The 23248-nt window shown below is 35.4% G+C and overlaps 1 protein-coding gene across 11 annotated transcripts in view; it reads left to right on the forward strand.

Moving 5' to 3' along the window:
- LSM14A (LSM14A mRNA processing body assembly factor) overlaps positions 1-23248 on the forward strand; it is a 53035-nt gene that overhangs the window by 22308 nt on the left and 7479 nt on the right. For 9 of the 11 annotated variants that reach the window (XM_082366516.1, XM_082366519.1, XM_082366520.1 and 6 more), the window contains exons 2-8: positions 3344-3507; positions 6203-6332; positions 13201-13323; positions 18538-18717; positions 18999-19064; positions 22423-22605; positions 22711-22882. In XM_082366516.1, coding sequence (XP_082222642.1) covers positions 3344-3507; positions 6203-6332; positions 13201-13323; positions 18538-18717; positions 18999-19064; positions 22423-22605; positions 22711-22882 — 1018 coding nt within the window. The remainder of the gene's footprint in view (positions 1-3343; positions 3508-6202; positions 6333-13200; positions 13324-18537; positions 18718-18998; positions 19065-22422; positions 22606-22710; positions 22883-23248) is intronic. The other 2 variants (XM_082366524.1, XM_082366517.1) reach the window with 1 other exon arrangement.

The following is a 23248-nucleotide window of genomic DNA, read 5'->3' on the forward strand; positions in this document are numbered from 1 at the left end:
GCTTCAGTTGTTGTGGCACGAGGGCTCGGTAGTTGTGGCTCGCGGGCTCTAGAGCTCAGGCTCAGTAGTTGTGGCGTATGGGTTTAGTTGCTTCGTGGCATGTGGGATCCTCCTGGACCAGGGCTCGAACCTGTGTCCCCTGCCTTGGCAGGCAGACTCTTAACCACTGCGCCACCAGGGAAGCCCGGTAGCGGTTTTCTTCATACCATATTTTGGAAAGTATGCCTTTAGTTTTCAACTCTATTGTTGGTTACCTTTAGGACTGCAAATAACAAATTTTTAAGCCTACATATGTTAATTTATCAACGTCCCCCAAAATTTTATCAGGTGACTCCTACTATAAAAGATGAGTATTAGTTTATGAATTTCCTTTTGTGTTTCCTCTGCTTCTTGTCATTTTCATCTCCCAATTTTTGTTAGAATACTGTGTGAAATAGGTACCATCCTAATTTTTGCAACACTTTGTAACTTTGTAGTCTTTTTCAGAACTATTAAATTTACATTCTATTCTAGCACCTTAGTAAATTGTCACATATATTTATGTGCTTAAATGGATTTGTTGTCCATCTCTTATTTTTTGATGCCACTGTTTCTGTGAGTTCTTTATTTTGATGTAGCAAAGGATAAGTCTGTATGGCTTATAGTGCACTAAATTTTTTTTTCCTGGAAATACAATGAAACCTGATCAAATTTAGGTCTTTATGTCAGGATACTTGTTATATCTTTAGTTATATTTTCTCTTATTCTGTTGTCTTTCTCAGAGACTGTTCTCTTTATTGTTGATATGTTTATTAGTTCTGCTGTTATATTTGCCTTGTCTATTTTTTCTTTCCTTAACTATGCTACCTTTTCTTTTCAGTATCATTTTGATCATAAGAGTTTTATTTTTCTTGAGAATGTAAAGCAGTTCTTTCTGAAATTTTCTTCTGTTTCCTGTGATAAATATTAATCCTGGGGGCTTCCCTGGTGGCGCAGTGGTTGAGAATCTGCCTGCCAATGCAGGGGACACGGGTTCGAGCCCTGGTCTGGGAGGATCCCACATGCCGCGGAGCAACTGGGCCCGTGAGCCACAATTGCTGAGCCTGCGCGTCTGGGGCCTGTGCTCCGCAACAGGAGGGGCCGCGGTGGTGGGAGGCCTGCGCACCGCGATGAAGAGTGGTCCCCACTTGCCGCAACTGGAGAAAGCCCTCACACAGAAACGAAGACTCAACACAGTCATAAATAAATAAATAAATAAATAAAAGAACGTGAATTTCTTTAAAAAAAAAAAAAATTAATCCTGAATGGATTTTTCATCTTTCTTTTGACTACATGGGTATAGTTTGAATGGTTTTGTTATGCCTTAGAAAGCCTAGTAGAGCTTCTCTTTGGTTTTGTAAATAGATGGAAGACCTTTAAACCCCACCCCACCTGCCTGCAGCTTCAGGATGAGCTAATCTGTTACTTTGGAGGTTTGGGACTTTATAAAGCATTGTATGGTGGCAATAGTGATGGTGCTAAGTTTAGGAGTGAGATTGGCCTACTTGTAATTTTCTTAGTCTTGCTTTTTCTAATACTTTTTGGCCTTCCTTTTGGTTAAAGGACAAGATGTAGGACCTTGTCACTTGCTCCCACCCTGATAAAGTATTGTTCGGCCACCAGAGGAAGGGATGCTTCAGCTAGGACGTTCTACATCTTTTCCTTTATCACATCTGTGTCCCCATCCACCAAGTTGGAGGGTGCCTGGGAAAATTTCTCAGCATGCTACATATGGATTCTGGAGTTGGTCTTCCGGTTTGCACTAACTTATTCAGTATCTGAATGATAGTTTTTAATAAAGCTTTACGGTATAGGTTTGAGGTATTTTCCTGGTTTAAGGATATTTTAACTTTTTAATTTTCTTTAGTTTTTAGGGAGGCATATTCTGCAAACCTACAACTATGCCATCATCTTTCCTGGAAGTCTCATAAGTACTAGAAAGAATTTTTAGGATTTAAAAAAAGGCATTATTTAAACTGAAATCTTTATTTTCTATCTAGCTATGGATCAGTTCTGCAGAAAAATGCATACATTCAAAACTTTGCACAATGTTAAGGTGTTTACTTCCTCTAGGACACTCTTTAAATGAATAATATCTGATATTGCAAACTTTCTTATTTGGAGTTTCTATAGGGATGTCAACATCAGAAGTCTTCTAAGATAGTGAACCTGAAACTTTAGTATTCATAAGAAACTCTTGAGGAATTGGTTTAAAATGCAGATTTCTGTACCCTCTTCCCAGAAAATCTGAGTCAGTGGATTCGAGAATCTTTCTAGCTTACCCTGATGCAGGTGGTCCACAGTTCACCTTTGAGTAATGCTATCTTAAGTGTTAAAATAATCAGATTTAATTATGAGATATATATTTTAGGTAACTAGGGCATTTCAGGCTATCCCATGGAGCTGAATAGTTGACAGCTGCTTTCCTTGGCTTCTAGAGGACGTACTATTCACCAAGATAGATATTCTTTCCATTTTCTTCTCTTAAACCCGAAGCTCAGTTTCCCAAACTTTGGGATTTTTGTAGATTGGGAAAATCTTCACATCTTCACTTACTACACACACACACACACACACACACACACACACACACACACACACACACACACACACGAAATATCACACAGGTTGCCAGTTTTTTATTTTGCTGAATGAGGGCATTAAAAATAAATAACAATGAAGGACATTTTTAACACCTCTTATCACCACCACCAAAGATATAAGTAAATAAAAATGTAGGAAGAACACAACCTCATAATACCGATAGTCTTGTTTGTTTGTTTTTTTAAAGATAACTTTTTTTTTTTTTTTGCTGTGTTGGGTCTTCGTCGATGCGCGCGGACTCTCTCTAGTTGCAGTGAGCGGGGGCTACTCTTCGTTGCCATGCGCGGACTTCTCATTGTGGTGGCTTCTCTTGTGGAGCACGGGCTCTAGGCACGCGGGCTTCAGTAGTTGTGGCTCACGGGCTGTAGAGCACAGGCTCGGCAGTTGTGGTGCACGGGCTTAGTTGCTACGCAGCATGTGGGATCTTCCCGAACCAGGACTCGAACCCGTGTCCCCTGCCTTGGCAGGCAGATTCTTAACCACTGCGCCACCAGAGAAGCCCTGCCAATAGTCTTTTAAATTGAACACATTTAGCTCTATGCAAAACCCACTCTGTTTTCCACTTAAAAAAAAAAAATTTACTTAACTACAAATTAATGAATACTTTCTCATGGATGGCATTTAAGAACTGCTGTTTAGTACTTGAAACGGTTCATTGTAAGAGGCACTACCTGAATACAGTGAGTAGAAATGTATCTCATATCCTCTGTTTTCTCACCAGTTCGGTCCTTTGGTACAGAAGACAGACCAACAGATCGTCCAATACCACCTCGAGATGAAGTCTTTGAATACATTATATTCCGTGGGAGTGATATTAAAGATCTCACTGTTTGTGAGCCACCAAAACCACAATGTTCTTTGCCTCAGGACCCAGCTATCGTTCAGGTAACATAGTAAATTTGTCTTGGAGTTCAACTAAATTTCATGCACGTAACTAGCCTTGGATTTTGCCTCTCCTTGTTTTTGTTTTTTAAATTTCCTCGATTAAATGTTCATATAGCTTATTACCATTTTCTAGTTACCTGGATACCCAAAATAACTGAATAATGTTCTCATCCAGGTTTTTCTCTTTAGATAATAAGTTGGGACTAAATAGAGTAAGAAATAGCTGAGGAATTAATTTTTATCAAAAGATACTTTCTGATTTCAACAATGGTTACAATAGCTAACATTTATTGAGATCTAACTTTATAAGAAGCACTATTCAAAGCACTGCATATACAATAGGACAATCCTCACAACACCCTCTCAGCTTGGTATTATTATAGTTATTCTCCTTTTTATAATCCTCATTTTTATAAGTGAGGAAATTGAAGTAGACCCATAATTTGAACAGACCCAGGAATTCTGGCTCTAGAATCCAGGATCTATGCCACTATATTATTCACACGTGGTTCATATTACAAACCAGGGTGGTGATGGCTACTCTTAGGTAAGATGACTGAGTTTAACGAAAAAAATGCTAAATCACATTATATATTATATGTTTGTTATAGAATACATGCAATGCACAAACAGAAAAGGATTTTAACATGTACAGATACGTCGTTCAATTCCCTAAATAAAGTATTAAAGAAGACGATCCTAAGTATTCTCAATTAAGAGAAGTTTTTTTTTAATCAGTTAATTTATTTATTTGTTTTTATTTTTGTCTGTGTTGGGTCTTCGTTGCTGTGCGCAGGTTTTCTCTAGTTGCGGCGAGTGGGGGCTACTCTTCGTTGCGGTGCACGGGCTTCTCATTATTGTGGCTTGTCTTGTTGCAGAGCACGGGCTCTAGGTGCACAGGCTTCAGTAGTTGTGGCGCACGGGCTTAGTTGCTCCATGGCATGTGGGATCTTCCCGGACGAGGGATTGAACCCATGTCCCCTGCATTGGCAGGCGGATTCTTAACCACTGTGCCACCAGGGAAGCCCGAGGAATTGTAAAATTTGTATATTTTATTTAAAACAGAAACACATGATGTCTAAACGATTGTAAATTATGAATTAAAGAAGATGTTCATTATAGTACCTGTTTATATGTTAATTGGAAGCACATAGAAACTCTGAATTTCTACTATCGCAGCAGAGGAAGCAGGTTAACATAAAGAGTATTTTTAGTTGCAGGCATAGATGGTTAAAAACTTTGTGGCCCCCATATGGTTTTCCTGCTGAATCCATTTTCTTCTCAAGTTTTTTTCTTGTCAGAAGTCTTTGGTCATTTGCAGTAAAATATGCTTGTTGGTTTTTTTTAACTTCCTCTTTTTTATGCTGTGAGTGATAAAAATCTTAGGTTTTCACAAAACTGACTATTAAAATAAATATTATCTTGCATAGAATGTGCCTTCCAGCTATTAAAAGGAAATACCTAATGAACTCTTCTGAAGAAAATATTAAGTGCTATATAAAATTAAAATGGGAAAAAAAAGAGAAAGTACCTTTTAACATTTACTTACTATTTTTCTGAATATAAGATAAGCTTTTTATTAAGAAATAATAAATTTGGTTCTTGCAACATAAACTGGAGAAATTCTCTACTCTTATCTATCCCCTGCTTTTTAAGTCTTACTTTTGAGGAATTAAGTCTGAAAGAATCCTGAGAAAATGTGAACTTCTTAAATGGAGGGAGAAGAGACACATTCTCATAGAAATAGCTGCCTACACCGAAGAGCCATGTTACTGGACTCTCATATCTTTTGATAACTCTCCAGGGAACAACTTATTTAATCAATCAGTTTTATGGAATGAGAATAACCTAGAGAGCACAATTCAAAATGATTTTTAAAACCTTCTTCCAACCACTGTAAATTTTGGCTTTTGATCTTTTGATTCATTCGTTCAGTAGTATTTATTGAATACCTGCCATGTGTCTGACACTAGCAGCAAACATACAGACAGGGTTCTGCCATCAGTGAACTTGTATCCTAGTGGCTGTTAGTACACTTCATATTTATATTATAAAACATTTTATGTTAAGATAAATTAATGTATAAAAGTTTATGTATATACATATATATTTATATATATATATTTTAGGTTTAGTAAGAAGCTTTTTATAAAGTGCTCTTTAACGTAATAATAACTATATTTATAAGTGTAAGTAGTAAGTGGTTTTGTACAGGATAGTTTGTTTCTGCATTTCTTTCCCGTAAATTTAATAGTATACCTCAAGTGATTGCAAATAAGAGTAAAATCAAAAGTCAGATGTCTTACTTATGTCATCACCAGACTGAAACTTAGTACTATAACGAAATTTGATTTTTCTCATATTTTTTCTTTAAGCAAAGTTAGTTTACTTGTTCGGGTAACTTTTCTTCGGTTCTTTCCTAAATCTGTTGTAAAACTGAACTCAGAGGAAGAGTTCATTATAGAAAAAAGCATTTATAAATCACATTGCGTACAATTGACACATGTACATAAATACTGCAATCAGGTTATTCAGCTGTTTTAACATTAAATGCGTGTTGCAAGTTGTTATAATTGCTTTTGTGTCTAGTAGTTGTAATTTAATAGTTTTCTTTAAAATGTAAATATCCGAATTTCTTTCCATTATGTACATATTGTTTAGAGCCTGGAAAATTAACCCATGATCTTTTCTTCAGTCTTCACTAGGCTCATCTACTTCTTCATTCCAGTCAGTGGGCTCCTATGGACCTTTCGGCAGGATGCCAACATACAGTCAATTCAGTCCAAGTTCATTAGTTGGGCAGCAGTTTGGGGCTGTTGGTGTTGGTATGTTGTGCTTTTTTCCTTTTTTTTCTTTCTTTTTTGTAATTTCCTTGTCTTTACCACAAAGATATATAAAACCACAAATTTTCAGACATATTGTTTGGTGTTCCTTTTGTAGCCTATTATTTTAAAGACTTTATTTTAATGTCCTTAATGATTAGTGGTTCTATAAAGGCCATCTCTTAGAATGCTAACATTTTTTTTAAATCTAGATATATCCAATTACCAAATTTTATTGAATGTTATTTTAAATTTACATAAGATATATCCATTTAAAATAAGCATTTTTTCCAACATTGTGGGTTTTCAAAAAGGGAAGTAGAGATAATGCCATTATTAGGGAGCAGTATCAATATATAACACTATAAGGAGAAAATATAGGAGGGCTAGGCTAATAACAGTCCTATTTATGATTGGAGGACAAAGGCTATCATGTGCAAAAGCCAGGTATAATCAGATCAGATTTTTTTGTGTTTATTTTTATAGTTGTACATTTTAGCTCTTAAGTACACCTTTATTGAAATTTCCACAGTAAAGAAGAGTTTTAAATCTCAAACTCTAGCCCTTAATCTTTTTTAATTCCATTGAAATAATCACTTATCAGTTTATTTCACTGATCACAAATCCAGTTTCAGGTTTATCTTGAAACTCATTAGTATGTTAACAGGTTTTGTTAAAATTAATTCCTTTCTATGAATATTTTTTATATAGTTGTGACTTTCCAAGTATGTAAATGTTTTACTTATTCACAAAATAAAAAACAATGGGAAAAAAGTAAATCCAAAAATTGAATGAATACAAACAGAAACAACTGGTACTACGTATATATCAGATAACATAACCACACAGAAATAAGAACTATATATAGAAGAACTATATAGAGAGAGAACTATATATAGTATTTAGAAGTAGTTAAACGAGGAGGAGGAAGACTGTAGCGTTGATTAAGGTGGCAGATGTTTTTTAGAAACGGAATTAACTCAGATTAGTTTGTGTTGGTACAAATTAAGCCAGATTTTAATTTAAGCCTTTTGTTTTCATTTTCTGTGCCTAGTATTCTGATGTAAAGAGAAAGTTTAAATAAATCAAGATTACACTATTGCTGTTTGGGGGGAATTTTTTCTATTTTAATTTTCATAGTTTTATTTGCAATTTATATCATGAAGGGTTAATATCCTGAATATCTAAAGAGCTTCTAAAAATAAAGCTCTACAATCCAACAGAAAAGTTTGTAAAGATTAGAAACTGACTTTGCCTTTTTCAGAAAAAAATAAATACAAATGGTGCTCAAACATGGAAAGATGCTTAAATCTTGCTTATGATAAGAGATATACAACTTAAGTCATCACCAAGACACCATTTCTCACTATCAATTTGACAAAAACCCAAAAGTTTGAATATATTCTGTTTTGGCAAGATTGTGAAGAAAGAGATATTCTCATACTTTGAAAGGAATGATGCACTGCGTAGAATTAAAGCACTGTTGTTTTTTTTAAGATGATGCACAAATAATTTTTATGTGCAAAGATTAGGTCATTACTGACTTTAATTAGGAAAAATTAATTATCTCACAATAAACTGAAGCATCAAAACAGCCATGACATGCTAAGTCTCATACTACTCTTGTGGGCAAGATGGAGGCATAGTGGCTGAACATGGGTTCAGCCAGTGGGTACATTTTAGCTGCTTAAATAGCAGAACCATATTGGACAGTGATTCTCTTAGGTCTCTAGTGTTTTGTACACATTAATTTTTAATCACTGAGTTTAATGAATACTTAACATGCTTATGAACTTTAAAGTTAGCATAGGGACTTCCCTGGTTGTCCAGTGGTTAAGAATCTGCCTTCCAATGCAGGGGACACGGGTTCGATCTCTGGTCGGGGAACTAAGATGTCACATGCCGCGGGACAACTAAGCCCGCACACCGCAACTACTGAGCACACGGGCCACAGCTAGAGAGCCCACACACTACAACTACAGAGCCCACGTGCTCTGGAGCCCACACGCTGCAGCGGAGGATCCCACATGCCGCAATGAAGATCCCATGTGTTGCACCTGAGACCTGACACAGCCAAAAATAAATAAATAAATAAATAAAGTTAGCATAAACCAGGAGGGTGTTTCATACGTTAAGGATGACAGACTAAGGATTGTTAAACATCTACTTGGGGGCAATTCCCTGGCAGTCCATTGGTTAGGACTCCCTGCCTCCACTGCAGGGGGCACAGGTTTGATCCCTGGTCAGGGAACTAAACTCCCTCATGCCACTTGGTACAGCCTAAATAAATAAATAAATAAATATATATATATCTACTTTGGTAATGTGTAAAGGAATTAAACATTCCAATTAAAAAGCAGAGATCATCAAACTGAATTTTTTTAAAAAAGACCCTGCTATGTGATGTTTATAAGATATGAATTAAAAGACAGAAAGTTAAAGAACAGAAAAAGGCATGACATACCATACAAACACTAATAACAAGAAAACTATGTTAGGAAAATTAACATCAGACAAAACAGCTTAAAGATCAGGAGTACTGCCAAAGATAAAGAAGGATTCTTTATAACGGTACATCAGGAAGCTGTAACAATCCTAAATGTGTATGTAACTTTTATAAAATAGTACACCAACACCAACAATTGCAGAATATAGATTCTTTTAAGTAAATATTGGTCAATCAATGGGATAGATCAAATCCTGGTCCATAAAACGAGTTACATTAAATTCAGAAGGATTGAAATCATACGTGGTATCTTCTCAAACCACAAAGAAATTAAATTTGGAATTAATAAAGACAACTTGAAAAATATACAAATAGTTGTATATTTCTGTTTGCTCAAACAGAAATTGAGCAAACTTACAAAAATCACTAATGAATTAAAGAAGAAATCATAGGGGAAATAAGATATTTTTAAATATAATCATAAAGTACAACGTATCAAAATTTGTGAGTGGAGCTTAAGCATTGCTTAGGGGAAATTTCATACCTTTAAATACATATATAAGAAAACAAGAATATTTTAAAATCAGTGCTCTAAGCTGTCAGCTTATTAAGAAGCTAAAAAAAAAGAAAGAAAATTAGCCCAAAAGTACTAGAAGGAAGAAAAAATTTAAAGCAGAAATCAAGGAAATAGAAACAAGTCAAAAAATATATATAATATCATCAAAGCCAGGAGTTGGTTCTTTGAAAAATTTCATAAAATTAATAAGCCCCTAGCAAGACTAAACAAGGAAAAAAAGAAGACTCAAATATTGATATCAAGAATGAAAGTGTAGGCATCACTATAGATCCTAAAAGGATAATATGAAGATATTGTGAACAACTTTATGTCAACAGATTTGACATCTCAGATGAAATGGACAAATTCCTTGAAAATACAACTTTCCTAAACCAACACAAGAGGAAGTACAATCTCAGTATCACCCTGTTAAAGAAGTTGAAACTAATTTAAAATCTTCTGTAAAGAAAATTCTAGACTATTTGCTTTACTGATAAATTCTACCATTTAAGGAAGAAATAATTTTACCAATCTTACACAAACTCTTTGAGAGAATAAAGGAAGAACACTTCCTAACCAGATAACCAAGGCAAGCTGAGATACCAAAACCTAAATGGTATCTAAATGAAATCAATACAAGAAATTAAAATTACAGCTAATTTCCCTGAACATATATGTAAAAATCCTTAACATAGTATTAGCAGTGGAAGCCAGCAGTTCATAAAAAGGATATTACATAATGACATCTCAGGAATGCAAAGATGTTTTAACATTTGAAAATCATTAGTAATTTACCACATTAACAGAATAAAGGAGAAAAACTGCAATCCCAAGAGATACAGAACAGGCATTTGGTAAAATTCAATACCCATTTATCAACAACAAAGGAATAGGAGGGAATTTCCTAATCTGATCAGTGAAATGAAAAGCTTACACACATAATGGTGGGATAATGAATGCTTTTCCCTTGAGGTAAGGAATAAAGCGAAAGAATTGTCTTATTTCGTGTAGTGTTGTTCTAGAGGTGGCCTAGTCAGTCCAATAAGGCAAGAAAAAAATAAATAAATAAAAGATTTAGAGATTGGAAAGGCAGAACTAAAAATGTCATTATTTGAAGGTGACATGATTGTGTATGTAGAAAATACAAAGGAATATTCAAGCTACTGGAATGAATAAGTGAATTTAGCATGGTAAGGGAATACATGGTAAATATACAAAAATCAACTGTATTTTTGTATTCAGAACACACAGTTTGGCAAACTATGGCCTGTGGACCAAATCCCACCAGCCTCCTGTTTTACTGGAATACAGCCATACCCATTTATTTACATGTGGTCTGTGGCTACTTTTACACTACAAGGGCAGAGTTGTATAGTTATAACAGAGAGCATAAGGCCTGAAAAGCCTAGAATATTTTATTTACCGTCTGGCTACTTATAGATAAAGTTTGCTGATCTAGAACAAATTATTGGTAAATGAAATATAAAATGCAACACAGCTTACAATAGCACCAATAACATCAGATACCCAGCAATGAATATAACAAAAGATAGTATTTAAAAATCTCTATGTGGTTCTCAGTGGAGGGGAGTTCATTTTACCCCCCTCCCTCAGGGGACATTTGGTAATGCCTGGAGATATTTTTGTTTGTCACAACTGGGGGATACTACTAGCATCTAATGGGTAGAGGCCAGGGATGCTACTTAACATCCTACAACGCATGGGACAACCCCTCACAACAAAAAATTATCTGGCCCAACACGTCAGTAGTGCTGAAGTTGAGAATACTCTGCTCTACAATAAAAATCACAAAACACTGCTGAGAGAATTTAGAAATCTAAATAAATGGAGAGTTAATCCATGCTTATGGGTTAGGATATTCAGTATTATTTTTATGATGACACTTTCCCCAGAATTGGTTTACAGGTTGAACACAATCCTGATCAAAATCCCATCACACTTTAAAATTAGAAATTGACATGCTGATTCTAATATTTGTATGGAAATACAAAATCTGTAATAGCCAAGCTACTCTTGAAGAAAGAGGAAGTTTGAGGTATACACCCAATTTCAAGATTCAGAACAGGGAATTATTGATATAAGAATACAAAAATATACCAGGGTAAAGAATAGAGAGTACAGAAATAGACCTACTTAAATGCTGATTTAAGACAAAGATGCCAGTGCAGTTCAATGGAGAAGGGGAAATCTTTTTTTTTTTTTTTTTGTGAATGATGATTATAAATTTCACTTTTATTTTCCTGTGGATAGAAGGGGAAATCTTTTTAACAAATGATCTTGCAGCAGCTGGATATCTATTTGGAAAAAATTAACAGTGACCCCTGCCTCACACTATACATAAAAAATAATTTGAGATAAATCAGTAGCAGCAATGGCATGAGGGAGGTGGGTGTAGTATGACCGGGAACTCAGAAAAGAGACGGAGGATATAGAAGAGTTTGCTCATGGGGTTGGGTGGGTGCGGGGGGGAGACAGGCACAAGCAGTAGGAGGTTGAGTCAGAGCAGGATGGAGGTTGAATACACATCATCAGAGTGGTTTATGTCTTGGTCATTACCCAGAAATACTAGGGATAATGGGATAGATTCAGCATCCCACAGAATTATTGAGAGCAGTAGTCTCAACATTTCTGGGGATGTTGTGGGAGGTTATGTTAGGCCTCTCCTTAGCTGGCTGGGGCTGCAGCCTGAATGGATTACACCTCTAAAGGAGTCCCATTCATTCTTATTGTCTGAGGTACTTTGCTGAGTTCTGATGCCCCGTTTTAAGAGAGATATGAACAACTAGAATTCATTAAATTAGGAGAAATCAAAAGAGGCAAGGCTTAAAGAGCATGTGAAGGTGAGTAATTGTTGAAGGAACTAGAGTTGCTTAGCTTGGAAATGAGAAGATGTGAGGAACATGATCATAATCTTCAAGTAATTTAAAAGCAGATAGTTAAACTTCTGTTGTGGAGTAGAGAGGTGTAAATGAGTAATGAGAAAAGAGGTAGGCAGATAAGGGGGAGGACCTTATAAACTAAGGTAAATAGTTTGAACTTTTTTCTTGAGGGCAGTGGAAAGCCATCAGAGAGTCCTAAGCACTGTAGTGATGTGATTATTTTTCTGTTTCATAAAAGATTATTCTCAGTACCACTTTTATATTGGATTTAGAGGTGGGGGAAGAGGGGCTATTGAAACAGTTCCTGCTAGAGAAAACCTATGTAGATTAAATATTAAGAAGAGAGCACAGCATATGGAAAGTGATTGATCCATAAATTCTGAAGAAATGTAGAAAAGAAGATTGACATAACCTAGTATAGCAAAGGTCCTTTCGAGGGATTTTGTTCCTCATATTACCAGAACTTTTTGTGGTTGCTTTAGGCAGAATGCAGCCCCACAATACTGTACTGAGGGGAGGCATTAAAATGGACTGGAGTCAATTGTCCATTGCCTTGGAAATGCTGGAAAAGCTCTTCATAGACCTGTCTGCTGATTTGGCTATTTGTGCAGATATTTGGTGTTAAGATAATTGAACCTTAATGTTGGTGTTGAATGTACCATTTCTGCTACTTCTCTATCTAATGTACATCCTTGCTGTCCCATCTGTATAACTATCCAGGAGAGTATTGCATATGTTAAAAAAATTGTTTGCATCCAAAGATGCTGGAGTATATATGGGCTTGCTTTTCATATATGGTCAAAAATTTCTCAAATTATTTTTTGATTCAGTTTCATTAATTTCCAGTATTATTAATTTACACAGGTGCTACAGGGAGGGACAATTATTAAAATGCTGTGTTACTTTATATAATTGAAAGGTTTAAAATTTAAAAAAAAATTTTTTTCATTCAAAAAAATTTTCTTAAAGCTGGAAGCTCCTTGACATCCTTTGGAACAGAAGCATCGAACAGCGGTGCCCTATCCCAAAGTAGTGCAGTTGGTTCTGCCTTTACACAGGATACAAGATCTCTAAAAACACAGTTATCTCAAGGTAAGCTGTTTTTTCCTTCAAAATTTTCCATTCTAAATTTCTATAGATAGTAGTCTTCCTCTGAATGTAAGAGCTTTTGCAGCTTGTAACTCACATGTATAATTTCTATTTAGTTCTTTAAAAAAATTTTTAAATTGTTGTTCAATAAGTACATTATTGAATGACTTCCACTGTTCAGACTTTTTATAATTCCTAGATCATAAAACTGAAATGGTGAACATTGTCTAAGTTTGACATTTTTTTTTTTACAAAGCAATTACATTACTTGTATATAATACTTAAATATTACTGGTCAATCTCAGACTCACCACTGAGGATGAACTATCCTTGATGAATTTGAAATAGTAGCTGAGGAAACAAACTATTCATTATGCTGTTGCATCTTTCCTAGCATCCTCATAGAATCTAGAGCAGTGGCTCTCAGTGTGGACCACCCACAATCAAATCATCTGATCTGGAATGCTTCTTAAAAATGTAGATCCTGAGAACTGCTACATCAGAATCACTGGAGCTTGGAGATCTGCATTTTAATAAGCTTAAAGGATCCTGTTTCATTTCTTTTTAATTCTGTTTTTCCACCAACTAGTCTCATAACCTTCAGTGGTCCCAGGATTCTTTATCTTTATTTGCTGCTAAAGTGGGTGATACTGGCCCATTGCTTTATATGGATGTTTACTTTTAACTAAAACAATGTAAAGTCATTTCAGAAAGATGCTATTATAATCAGGACAGTATTTTTTAAAGCAATTGAGGGTAAAATCAAGCCAATGCTAAACATAATCCTGTGTATCTCACTTTAGATATTTTGAAATAGTTGTAGTTACTTTTATTCATATTGATTTTAAAAAACTTAATTTTTAATTTTTTAACATTCTAAGGATTTTTGGTAGGTAAAATAGAAATAACACTAAGCACACTGTATAGCACGGGAAGCTATATTCAATACCCTGTGATAAACCATAATGGAAAAGAATATGAAAAAGAATGTATATATATATAATATATATGTGTGTATGTATATATGTATAACTGAATTGCTTTGCTGTACAGTAGAAATTAACACAACTTTGTAAATCAGCTATACTTCAATAAATTTTTTAAAAAAGAGATACCCTAAGCATAGGAAGAAAATAAAAATACCTATAATCTCACCACCCAGAAATAACAAATATTTACATCCAGACTTTCATCTGGGTTAACATAAGTGTATATTTGTGTGTGTATGTATTGGTTTGTTAATTTTTTTAAGATTTCCTTCTTAGAGAAGATATTTAATCTTTTTAAGCTTTAGTTTTCCATACTATAAAACAGGACTTCACTGATAAACCAACAGACTTATTGTAAGGGTTAAATTTTTTTGAAATGTATGCAGTGCCCTTAGCATAATGCCTGACACATAGAATGTGCTCAGTAGATGTTAGCTAGCTTAATTAATAGCCAACATTAACCTTAATATTGAAGCACCAGAAGGATTCTTATTAAAATCATAAGTAAGGATTCCCTTTCTCATTGCTACTTAGCATTGTTCTGGAATTTTTAGCTATGTCAGAAATACATGAAAAAGAAATAAGAGGTATGAATATTAGAATAGCATTATTTGCCAATTCTGACTTCCTACTTGGAATTGAGAATTCACTGAAAAACTAGAACTAATATGAAACTTAAATTAGATAGAGGTAAAATGTAGAGAATAAGTATAAAAATCAGTAGGTGTCCTAGGGCTTCCCCCATGGCTCAGTGATTTAAGAATCCGCCTGCCAGTGCTGGGGACACGGGTTTGAGCCCTGGTCGAGGAAGATCCCACCTGCCGCAGAGCAGCTAAGCCCGTGAGCCACAACTACTGAGCCTGTGCTGTAGAGCCCGCGAGCCACAACTGCTGAGCCCGCATGCTACAACTATTGAAGCCCATGTGCCTAGAGCCCGTGCTCCGCAGTAAGAGAAGCCACAACAATGAGAAGCCCGTGCACCGCAGCAAAGAGTAGCCCCTGCTCACTGCAACTAGAGAAAGCCTGCGCACAGCAGTGAAGACCCAATGCAGCCAAAAAGTAAATAAATTAAAAAAAAAAAAAAATAGATGTCCTAAAACCTAACCCACTGATTATTAATGGGGATAAAAGAAGATGTTCACAATGATAAGAAATCGAAATTATATATAAAATACATAGTAAGAAATATGGCCAGCCTCTATGATGAAAGATACAAAATATAATAGAGGGACATAAAAGAAGTTACATGTAATCAAAGAAACATATCTTATTCCTAGATAAAAAGATTTAGTAAAAAGATTCCTAGATAAAAAGATTTAGTATTAGGAAGACTTTCTCATAATAATTAAATTTACTGTACTTTCAATAAATCTACATGGAATAGTAAGAGAACCTAATAAACAGATACACAGACTATCTTAAAAATAAGCATGCAAGTATACCTAGACATGTATTTTTGTTTTAAAAATAAAAGTAATGAGATAGGGCTTACCTCCTTAATAAAGTATACATAAAATAAAGCAGTACAGGAATAAATTTAGAGATGAATAGAGCAAAAGTCAGAAATAGATCCAAGTATAAATAAGTAATTAGTATATGATAAAGATGTTATTTTTAAATTAGTAGAAAAAGACTACTAAATGATCCATCCAATAAATGTTGTGAACAGACAACTGCCTGATCATTTGGAAAAGTAACTCTAGAATCCTTCCCTCATACTTAAGACTAAAATAAGTTTTAAATAGATTAAAATGTTTTTTAAAAATTTAATTACATATTTATTAGAAGAAAGAAGTATGTTTAAATAAAACAGTGGGAGAGGAGGCCTGGGAATCTGCATTTTAATTTCACCAACTAAAATTTTTGAAGTTTATAAAATTTTAACACCTAGAATTTTCTTGTAACTGTAAGAATAAGAATGTGAAGATAACTCGAGGGGGTGTGTTTATTATAAAAGAGCTCATGAGTTTATTCCTACTATGTCCAGTATCACGTATATTTCCCTATTTATAACAAAATTGCCATCATGATGTAGTACTAGACTTTAATTACAAATGTTTTCAAAATGCAGAGACCTACCTGTGGCTAAGACTCCATGCTCCCAATTCAGGGGGCCCAGGTTTGATCCCTGGTCAGGGAACTAGATCCCACATATCGCAACTAAAAGATCGTGCATGCCCAGTGCGGCCAAATAAATAAATATTAAAAAAAAAAATACACAGCAGTGAGTTATTACTTTCTGTGATTGCGCTATCACTTGCAGTTCTGTAATATTGTGAGTCACAGGATCTTAAAGAAAAGCCTTAATGAAGTAAAGTTTTGTAAGTTTATAAGGTCATTTAATGTACTATTATAAAATTACCTAAACAATAGGCTTTTCCAAAATCTTAACACTTGTTTGACAGATAAATCTGTTTATAAGGTGATAAGTGATTACAAAATGTTTTCTCTTAGACCAAAACTTATATAAACCACCATGATTTCCCATTATAATCAGTGGGAAAATTACAGTGTTTCTATTAATGGCAGAGTAAACTTTGTCGTTAATGCTGGAAATAGTGACACACATTTGTAATTGCATACTTTAGTTAACCATATATTTGGGGAGTATTACTAATAAACAGTCCCTGAAGCACCTGGTGCACAACAACCAATGTGCTGTCAGCACTCACCAGTTCCCCAGTTTGGAGCCTGTGCAGATAGCACAGGTGGGTAGTAACATTTGCAGCATATTTGGGAATATTTTTTTTTTACATAAAATGAGGACAATTTTTTAAAGCAAAACCTATTTTGGTGCAATATCATGGGATGTGAGAGCACCTTGAGCAGAGATTTATGGCAAACATTAGAGACAAAAAGCATGATGGGAGCACCCAGTGTTACATTCTTCTGTTCATACTGTGACCAGGCTCTGACCTCATGAAAGAAAAAATGGAATTTGTAAGTACAAAACCCATATTAAGCAAAAATTTGCCAAGTGATCATTCAAACAGCAAAGGGTGAGTATGGCTACTGTGTAATTATCTGAAGGGTTTATTTGTTGCTGGCCTTTTAGTATTGATGTTTAATTACCCAAGCCTCTGAGGAATCGAAGAACTTCACCTGACTTTCTAGTTCTTTACTTCTTTTATAATAGAAATTTAATGCAGATAATACTTACAGATATAAGGGTATCACTTTAGACATATCTTCAGAAAGTACTAAAAAAGTTAGGACTTCCCTGGTGGCACAGTGGTTAAGAATCCGCCTGCCAATGCAGGGGACACGGGTTCGATCCCTGGTCTGGGAAGATCCCACATGCCGCGGAGCAACTAAGCCCGTGCGCCACGACTACGGAGCCTGTGCTCTAGAGCCTGGAGCCACAACTACTGAAGCCCGCACACCTAGAGCCTGTGCTCCGCAGCAAGAGAAGCCACTGCAATGAGAAGACCGTGCACCACAAGGAAGAGTAGCCCCCGCTCTCCGCAACTAGAGAAAGCCCACGCGCAGCAAGGAAGACCCAACGCAGCCAAAAATAAATTTTAAAAAAAGTTAAAGCCTTGGGCTTCCCTGGTGGCGCAGTGGTTGGGAATCTGCCTGCCAATGCAGGGGATATGGGTTCGAGCCCTGGTCTGGGAGGATCCCACATGCCGCGGAGCAACTGGGCCCGTGAGCCACAATTGCTGAGCCTGCGCGTCTGGAGCCTGTGCTCTGCAACAGGAGAGGCCGCGGTGGTGGGAGGCCCGCGCACCGCGATGAAGAGTGGACCCCGCTTGCCACAACTGGAGAAAGCCCTTGCACAGAAACGAAGACCCAACACAGCCAAAAATAAATAAATAAATAAATAAATTTTTAAAAAAATCAGCTATACTTCAATTTAAAAAAAAAAAAAAAAGCCTCTAGAAATAATGGCTAAAGTCTCGGTGTAATCTGATGGTTGTGGTTATTGGGGAAAGGCTACATCTGACCTGCCTAAATTATCTTTGATAATATTCCTGGGGGATTTTGTACCAGAGTTTTTTTGTTTGTTTGTTTTGGGGTTTATATTATTTTATTTTTTGTACCGATCAAGTGACCAGCCCACTAAAGATAAACAGTTTTAAACTCTGGTCTAATGAGTGGACGGATTCAAATTGTGCTGAGGATTTGAATTGGTAGAAGTAAAACTCTAGACCTTTTTTTAGGGTCTAGGTTATTTTGAAACCCCCAGAGGATAGGGATAGTTTCTTATCTTTTGGTTACGTTTCAGGTCGTTCAAGCCCTCAGTTAGACCCTTTGAGAAAAAGCCCAACCATGGAACAAGCAGTGCAGACAGCCTCGGCCCACTTACCTGCTCCAGCATCTGTTGGGAGAAGGAGCCCTGTATCATCAACCAGGCCTTTACCATCAACCAGCCAAAAAGCAATAGAGAATCAAGAGCACAGGCGAGGTAGAACTTTAGCTATTTACTATTTCTTAATTGACTGGTCAACATCTTCCATTCAACTTACTTTCATTAAAAACATTTACTCTATGTAAATGATCCTAGAAAGTTTAAACTGAACTTGATAGAGTGTTTAGTCTTTCAAATTTGACTCAAAGTAGTGATGTTGGTGGGGATATATAGATTTTTGGTTTTGTTCTGGGTTTGTTTGTTTTTCCATTTCTAACTTTCCAGAAGTTTTTGATTATGTGTCCTAAGTTAACTGTCACTTTCTATGTGTTCTATAGCTGAAGTTCACAAGGTTTCAAGACCAGAAAATGAGCAACTCAGAAATGATAGCAAGAGACAAATAGGTAAGTTGTTACTTGGATCTGAAAGCCTTATCCTATGCTTTTCAATAGAGGGAACATTTGAAATGTATGATGCATAATTACTATAAAAAATGAATAGCAAGGGTTGGTGACTATAAAGGAATAGCACAGGGGAGTTTCATTGTGGTAACAGAACAGTTCTTTATCTTATGGTGGGGGTACTGTGGATCTGTATACGTAGCAAAATATCATAGAACTGTACATAAAGACATACCAAAAAATGAGAACCTCCAAAACTGTTGAAATCTGAATATGAGAGATGTAGTATAGTTAATTATATTGTGCCAGTGTCCTGGTTTTTCCCGGTTTTTGATAATGTACAATAGATAATCAAGACGTTACTGTTGGAGGGGAAGCTCGGTGATAGGCACACAGGACCACTCTACTTTTTATTTCAATTTTTTTTTAACCTAATTATTTCAAAAGATTTTTTTTTTTTTTTTAATCATCACTTGTCTGGAATAAACCCTACTTGATGGTAGGCAGTTGTCTATTGATATATTCTTGAATGTTATCTGCAAGTAGGACTTCTATATTTATATTTACATTGTTTTATGGCTTTCTCTTTTGTACTATCTTTTGTATTTTTTTATGTTTTTGTGTCAGTTTCATGTTAGCATTATAAAATTGTTTTCTGTGCTTTTAAGAATGGAATTGGGAGTTCCCTGGTGGCCTAATGGTTAGGACTCAGTGCTTTCGCTGCCACGGCCTGGGTTCAATCCCTGATCAGGGAACTAAAATCCTGCAAGCTGCGTGGCATGGCCAAAAGAAAAAAAAGATTGGAATTATCGGGAACTATATTCAATATCCTGTAATATACCATAATGGAAAAGAATATGAAAAAGAATATATATAACTGAATCACTTTGCTGTACAACAGAAGTTAACACAGCATTGTAAATCAACTATACTTCAATAAAATAAATTTTTTAAAAAAGAATGGAATTATCTGTACATTAAAAATTGAGAAGTTTTCTCATTAAAATTAAGCTCTGGGCTCCGTTTTTTTTTTTTTTGAAGTAATTATTCAAGAACTCTAACTTTCTTTCATTATTATTGATTTAATATGATTGTATACTTTCTTTGTCTGTTTTGTAATCTATGACATTTCCCCCAAATCCATCCATTTTATTCAAATTTATTAGCAGAGAATAAATTATAATTATAAACACTTCCAAATTAAAAAATAAAAGCAGTGTGTGATCTCCTTAATTACATAATAATTGGAAGATGATCTTTCATTTAATTTTAGAAAGCTAGATACAATTTTAAATGTATAAACACTTTATTTCTTCTGTACATTTTTATATGTTTATGTTTTTATTTGTTGTTGTTTTTTGATGTGGACTTTTTTTTTTTAAGTCTTTATTGAATTTGTCACAATATTGCTTCTGTTTTATGTCTTGGTTTTTTTGGCCGTGAGGCATGTGGAATCTTAGCTCCCCAACCAGGGATTGAACCCGAACCCCCTACATTGGAAGGCAAAGTCTTAACCACTGGACTGCCAGGGAATTCCCTATACGTATTTTTATTTGTGCTGTGTACCATAGAATTACAGAGGTTTTGGTTTGGTTTACTATGTTTCACTTTTTTTAATTTGGAAAAAGAACCCCTCTCTTCTCAAGACAAAATTATTGCCATGCTTCCATCATTCAAAAATCGTGTGAAGTAGTGCTCGCTTTGGCAGCACATATACTAAAATTGGAACGATACAGAGAAGGTTAGCATGGCTCCTGCACAAGGATAACATGCAAATTCGTGAAGCACTGCATATTTTAATATAAAAAGAATATATGTATATGTGTGTGTGGTGTGTGTGTGTGTGTCTATCTATCTGAATCACTTTGCTGTACACCAGAAACTAATACAACATTGTAAATCAACTATACTTCAATTTAAAAAATAAATAAAATATAAATCATGTAAAGCAGTAAATAAAAGTATCTCTCACTGCCCTTCAAAATTTAAGACAGAAATACTGTGCTGTACTTTCTGGCTTATGGCCAGGACATTTTCAGTAGTAGAGTTGAATATTTAAACATCCTGCTTGTCTAGATTTAAGTGTCTGGATATACTGCTGTGGGTTTTTGTGGTTTGTTTTCTCAAACTTAGACAATTTGCCAAATTTTAATGAAGAGTGAGCACAAACCTGTCTATTACTCTGTAGTCACTTCTGATCTTTGTCAGTATATGTTAAACGTTTCACATAATTATAATCATTGAATTCATAGTGCTTTGTGCTCTATATTTTTCTGTTAACTGACATCAAATACTATTCCATATTAATTTTTTTTCTTCTTAACTGTTCCTCTTGTGTTGGATATTTGGGTTCTCAAGTTTTCACTATAATTTATGCTACTTTGGTATTGCTTTATCATACCTCATAAATCTTGTTATTGTATTAAATGGTAGAGAAAAAATAGATACAGGAAGACTTGAAAAATACGGAGCCATTTAGAGGGAGACAGTAAAGTTGAAGCAAGAAGTGGTTGGAGTGGTTGAGACCATGTACTTTTCTTTTTAAAAAAATATATAAATTTATTTATTTATTTATTTTTGGCTGCGTTGGGTCTTCGTTGCTGCACGGGGGCTTTCTCTAGTTGTGGTGAGCGGGGGCTGCTCTTCATTGCGGTTCATGGGCTTCTCATTGCAGTGGCTTCTCTTGTTGTGGAGCACAGGCTCTAGGCGTGCGGGCTTCAGTAGTTGTGGCACGCGGACTCTAGACACAGGCTCAGTAGTTGTGGCGCACGGGCTTGGTTGCTCCACGGCATGTGGGATCTTCCCGGACCAGGGATCGCACCCGTGTCCCCTGCACTGGCAGGTGGATTCTTAACCACTGCACCACCAGGGAAGTCCGAGACCATGTACTTCTTGTCTTTTGTGTTATCTTGCAGTTTGTGCTGATAAATGTTCATCTATTTTTCTCACTATACATCTTGATTTCTATGATCCTTTCCATAAAAGTCTCCCTAAATTATGAGAAAACCCAATATATATTTGACATTTTGTAGGTATTAGGGATATAAGCAGAACAAAGTAATTTAGTACAGAAGTCTCCCAAATTGTTTGGCTGTATACTGTATCAGCAGCATGTATGAGCCTAAACCCCATAGATATAAATTTCATGTGTGCCATTTATAAATTTCATGTTTATAAATTTTATATGTGCTCTTCTCAGTCTTATGTATTAAATGTTTGTGAAACTTCATCTCTTTTTTATATTAAAAAATACAAATATAGTCATGTGTATAGAGACTTGTAAGCATTTCTCTTGTTGACCATAAAGACCACAATAATAACTTCTGCTCTAAACCAGCTTGTTCTTTCTTTATTAACATAGTTCCAGGTGCTCCTTCTGCTCCAAGGAGAGGGCGTGGGGGTCATCGAGGTGGCAGGGGAAGATTTGGTATTCGACGAGATGGTCCAATGAAATTTGAGAAAGACTTTGACTTTGAAAGTGCAAATGCACAATTTAACAAGGAGGAAATCGACAGAGAATTTCATAATAAACTTAAATTGAAAGGTGAGTTTTTATTTTTCTATTCAAAAAATACTCTTATTTGACTTGTGAATTATGGATGTTTAGTACAAGTCTTGACTTTTATGGTATGTGCTTGTTTTTCATTAGAAGATAAACTTGAGAAACAGGAGAAGCCTGTAAATGGTGAAGATAAAGGAGACTCAGGAGTTGATACCCAAAACAGTGAAGGAAATGCAGATGAAGAAGATCCACTTGGACCTAACTGCTATTATGACAAAACTAAATCTTTCTTTGATAATATTTCTTGTGATGATAATAGGTACAGTCTTTTAAGCTGCTCTTATGCTCTTAGGAGGTTGAAGTGTGAAATGATTTCTTATAAATTCACAAAGTTTAATGAATATTTAAAAATATCTAGGGACTGCCCTGGCAGTCCAGTGGTTAAAAATCCACACTTCCAATGCAGGGGGCACGGGGTCAATCCCTGGTCAGGGAACCAAGATCCCATATGCTGCATGGTGTGGCCAAAAAAAAAAAAAAAAAATCTAATGACTACAATTGTTTAATGTTTTATTTTGCTAAAATAAAATAATTTATACTAAAATTTTAAATGATATTACTCTTTGAGAAAAATAAATAATCATATACTTTTGTTTGGGGATGCATTCACATTTGAAAATTAGTA

Source organism: Balaenoptera borealis (genome assembly GCF_965194805.1).
Source record: "Balaenoptera borealis genome assembly, chromosome: 19".
NCBI lineage: Eukaryota > Metazoa > Chordata > Mammalia > Artiodactyla > Balaenopteridae > Balaenoptera > Balaenoptera borealis.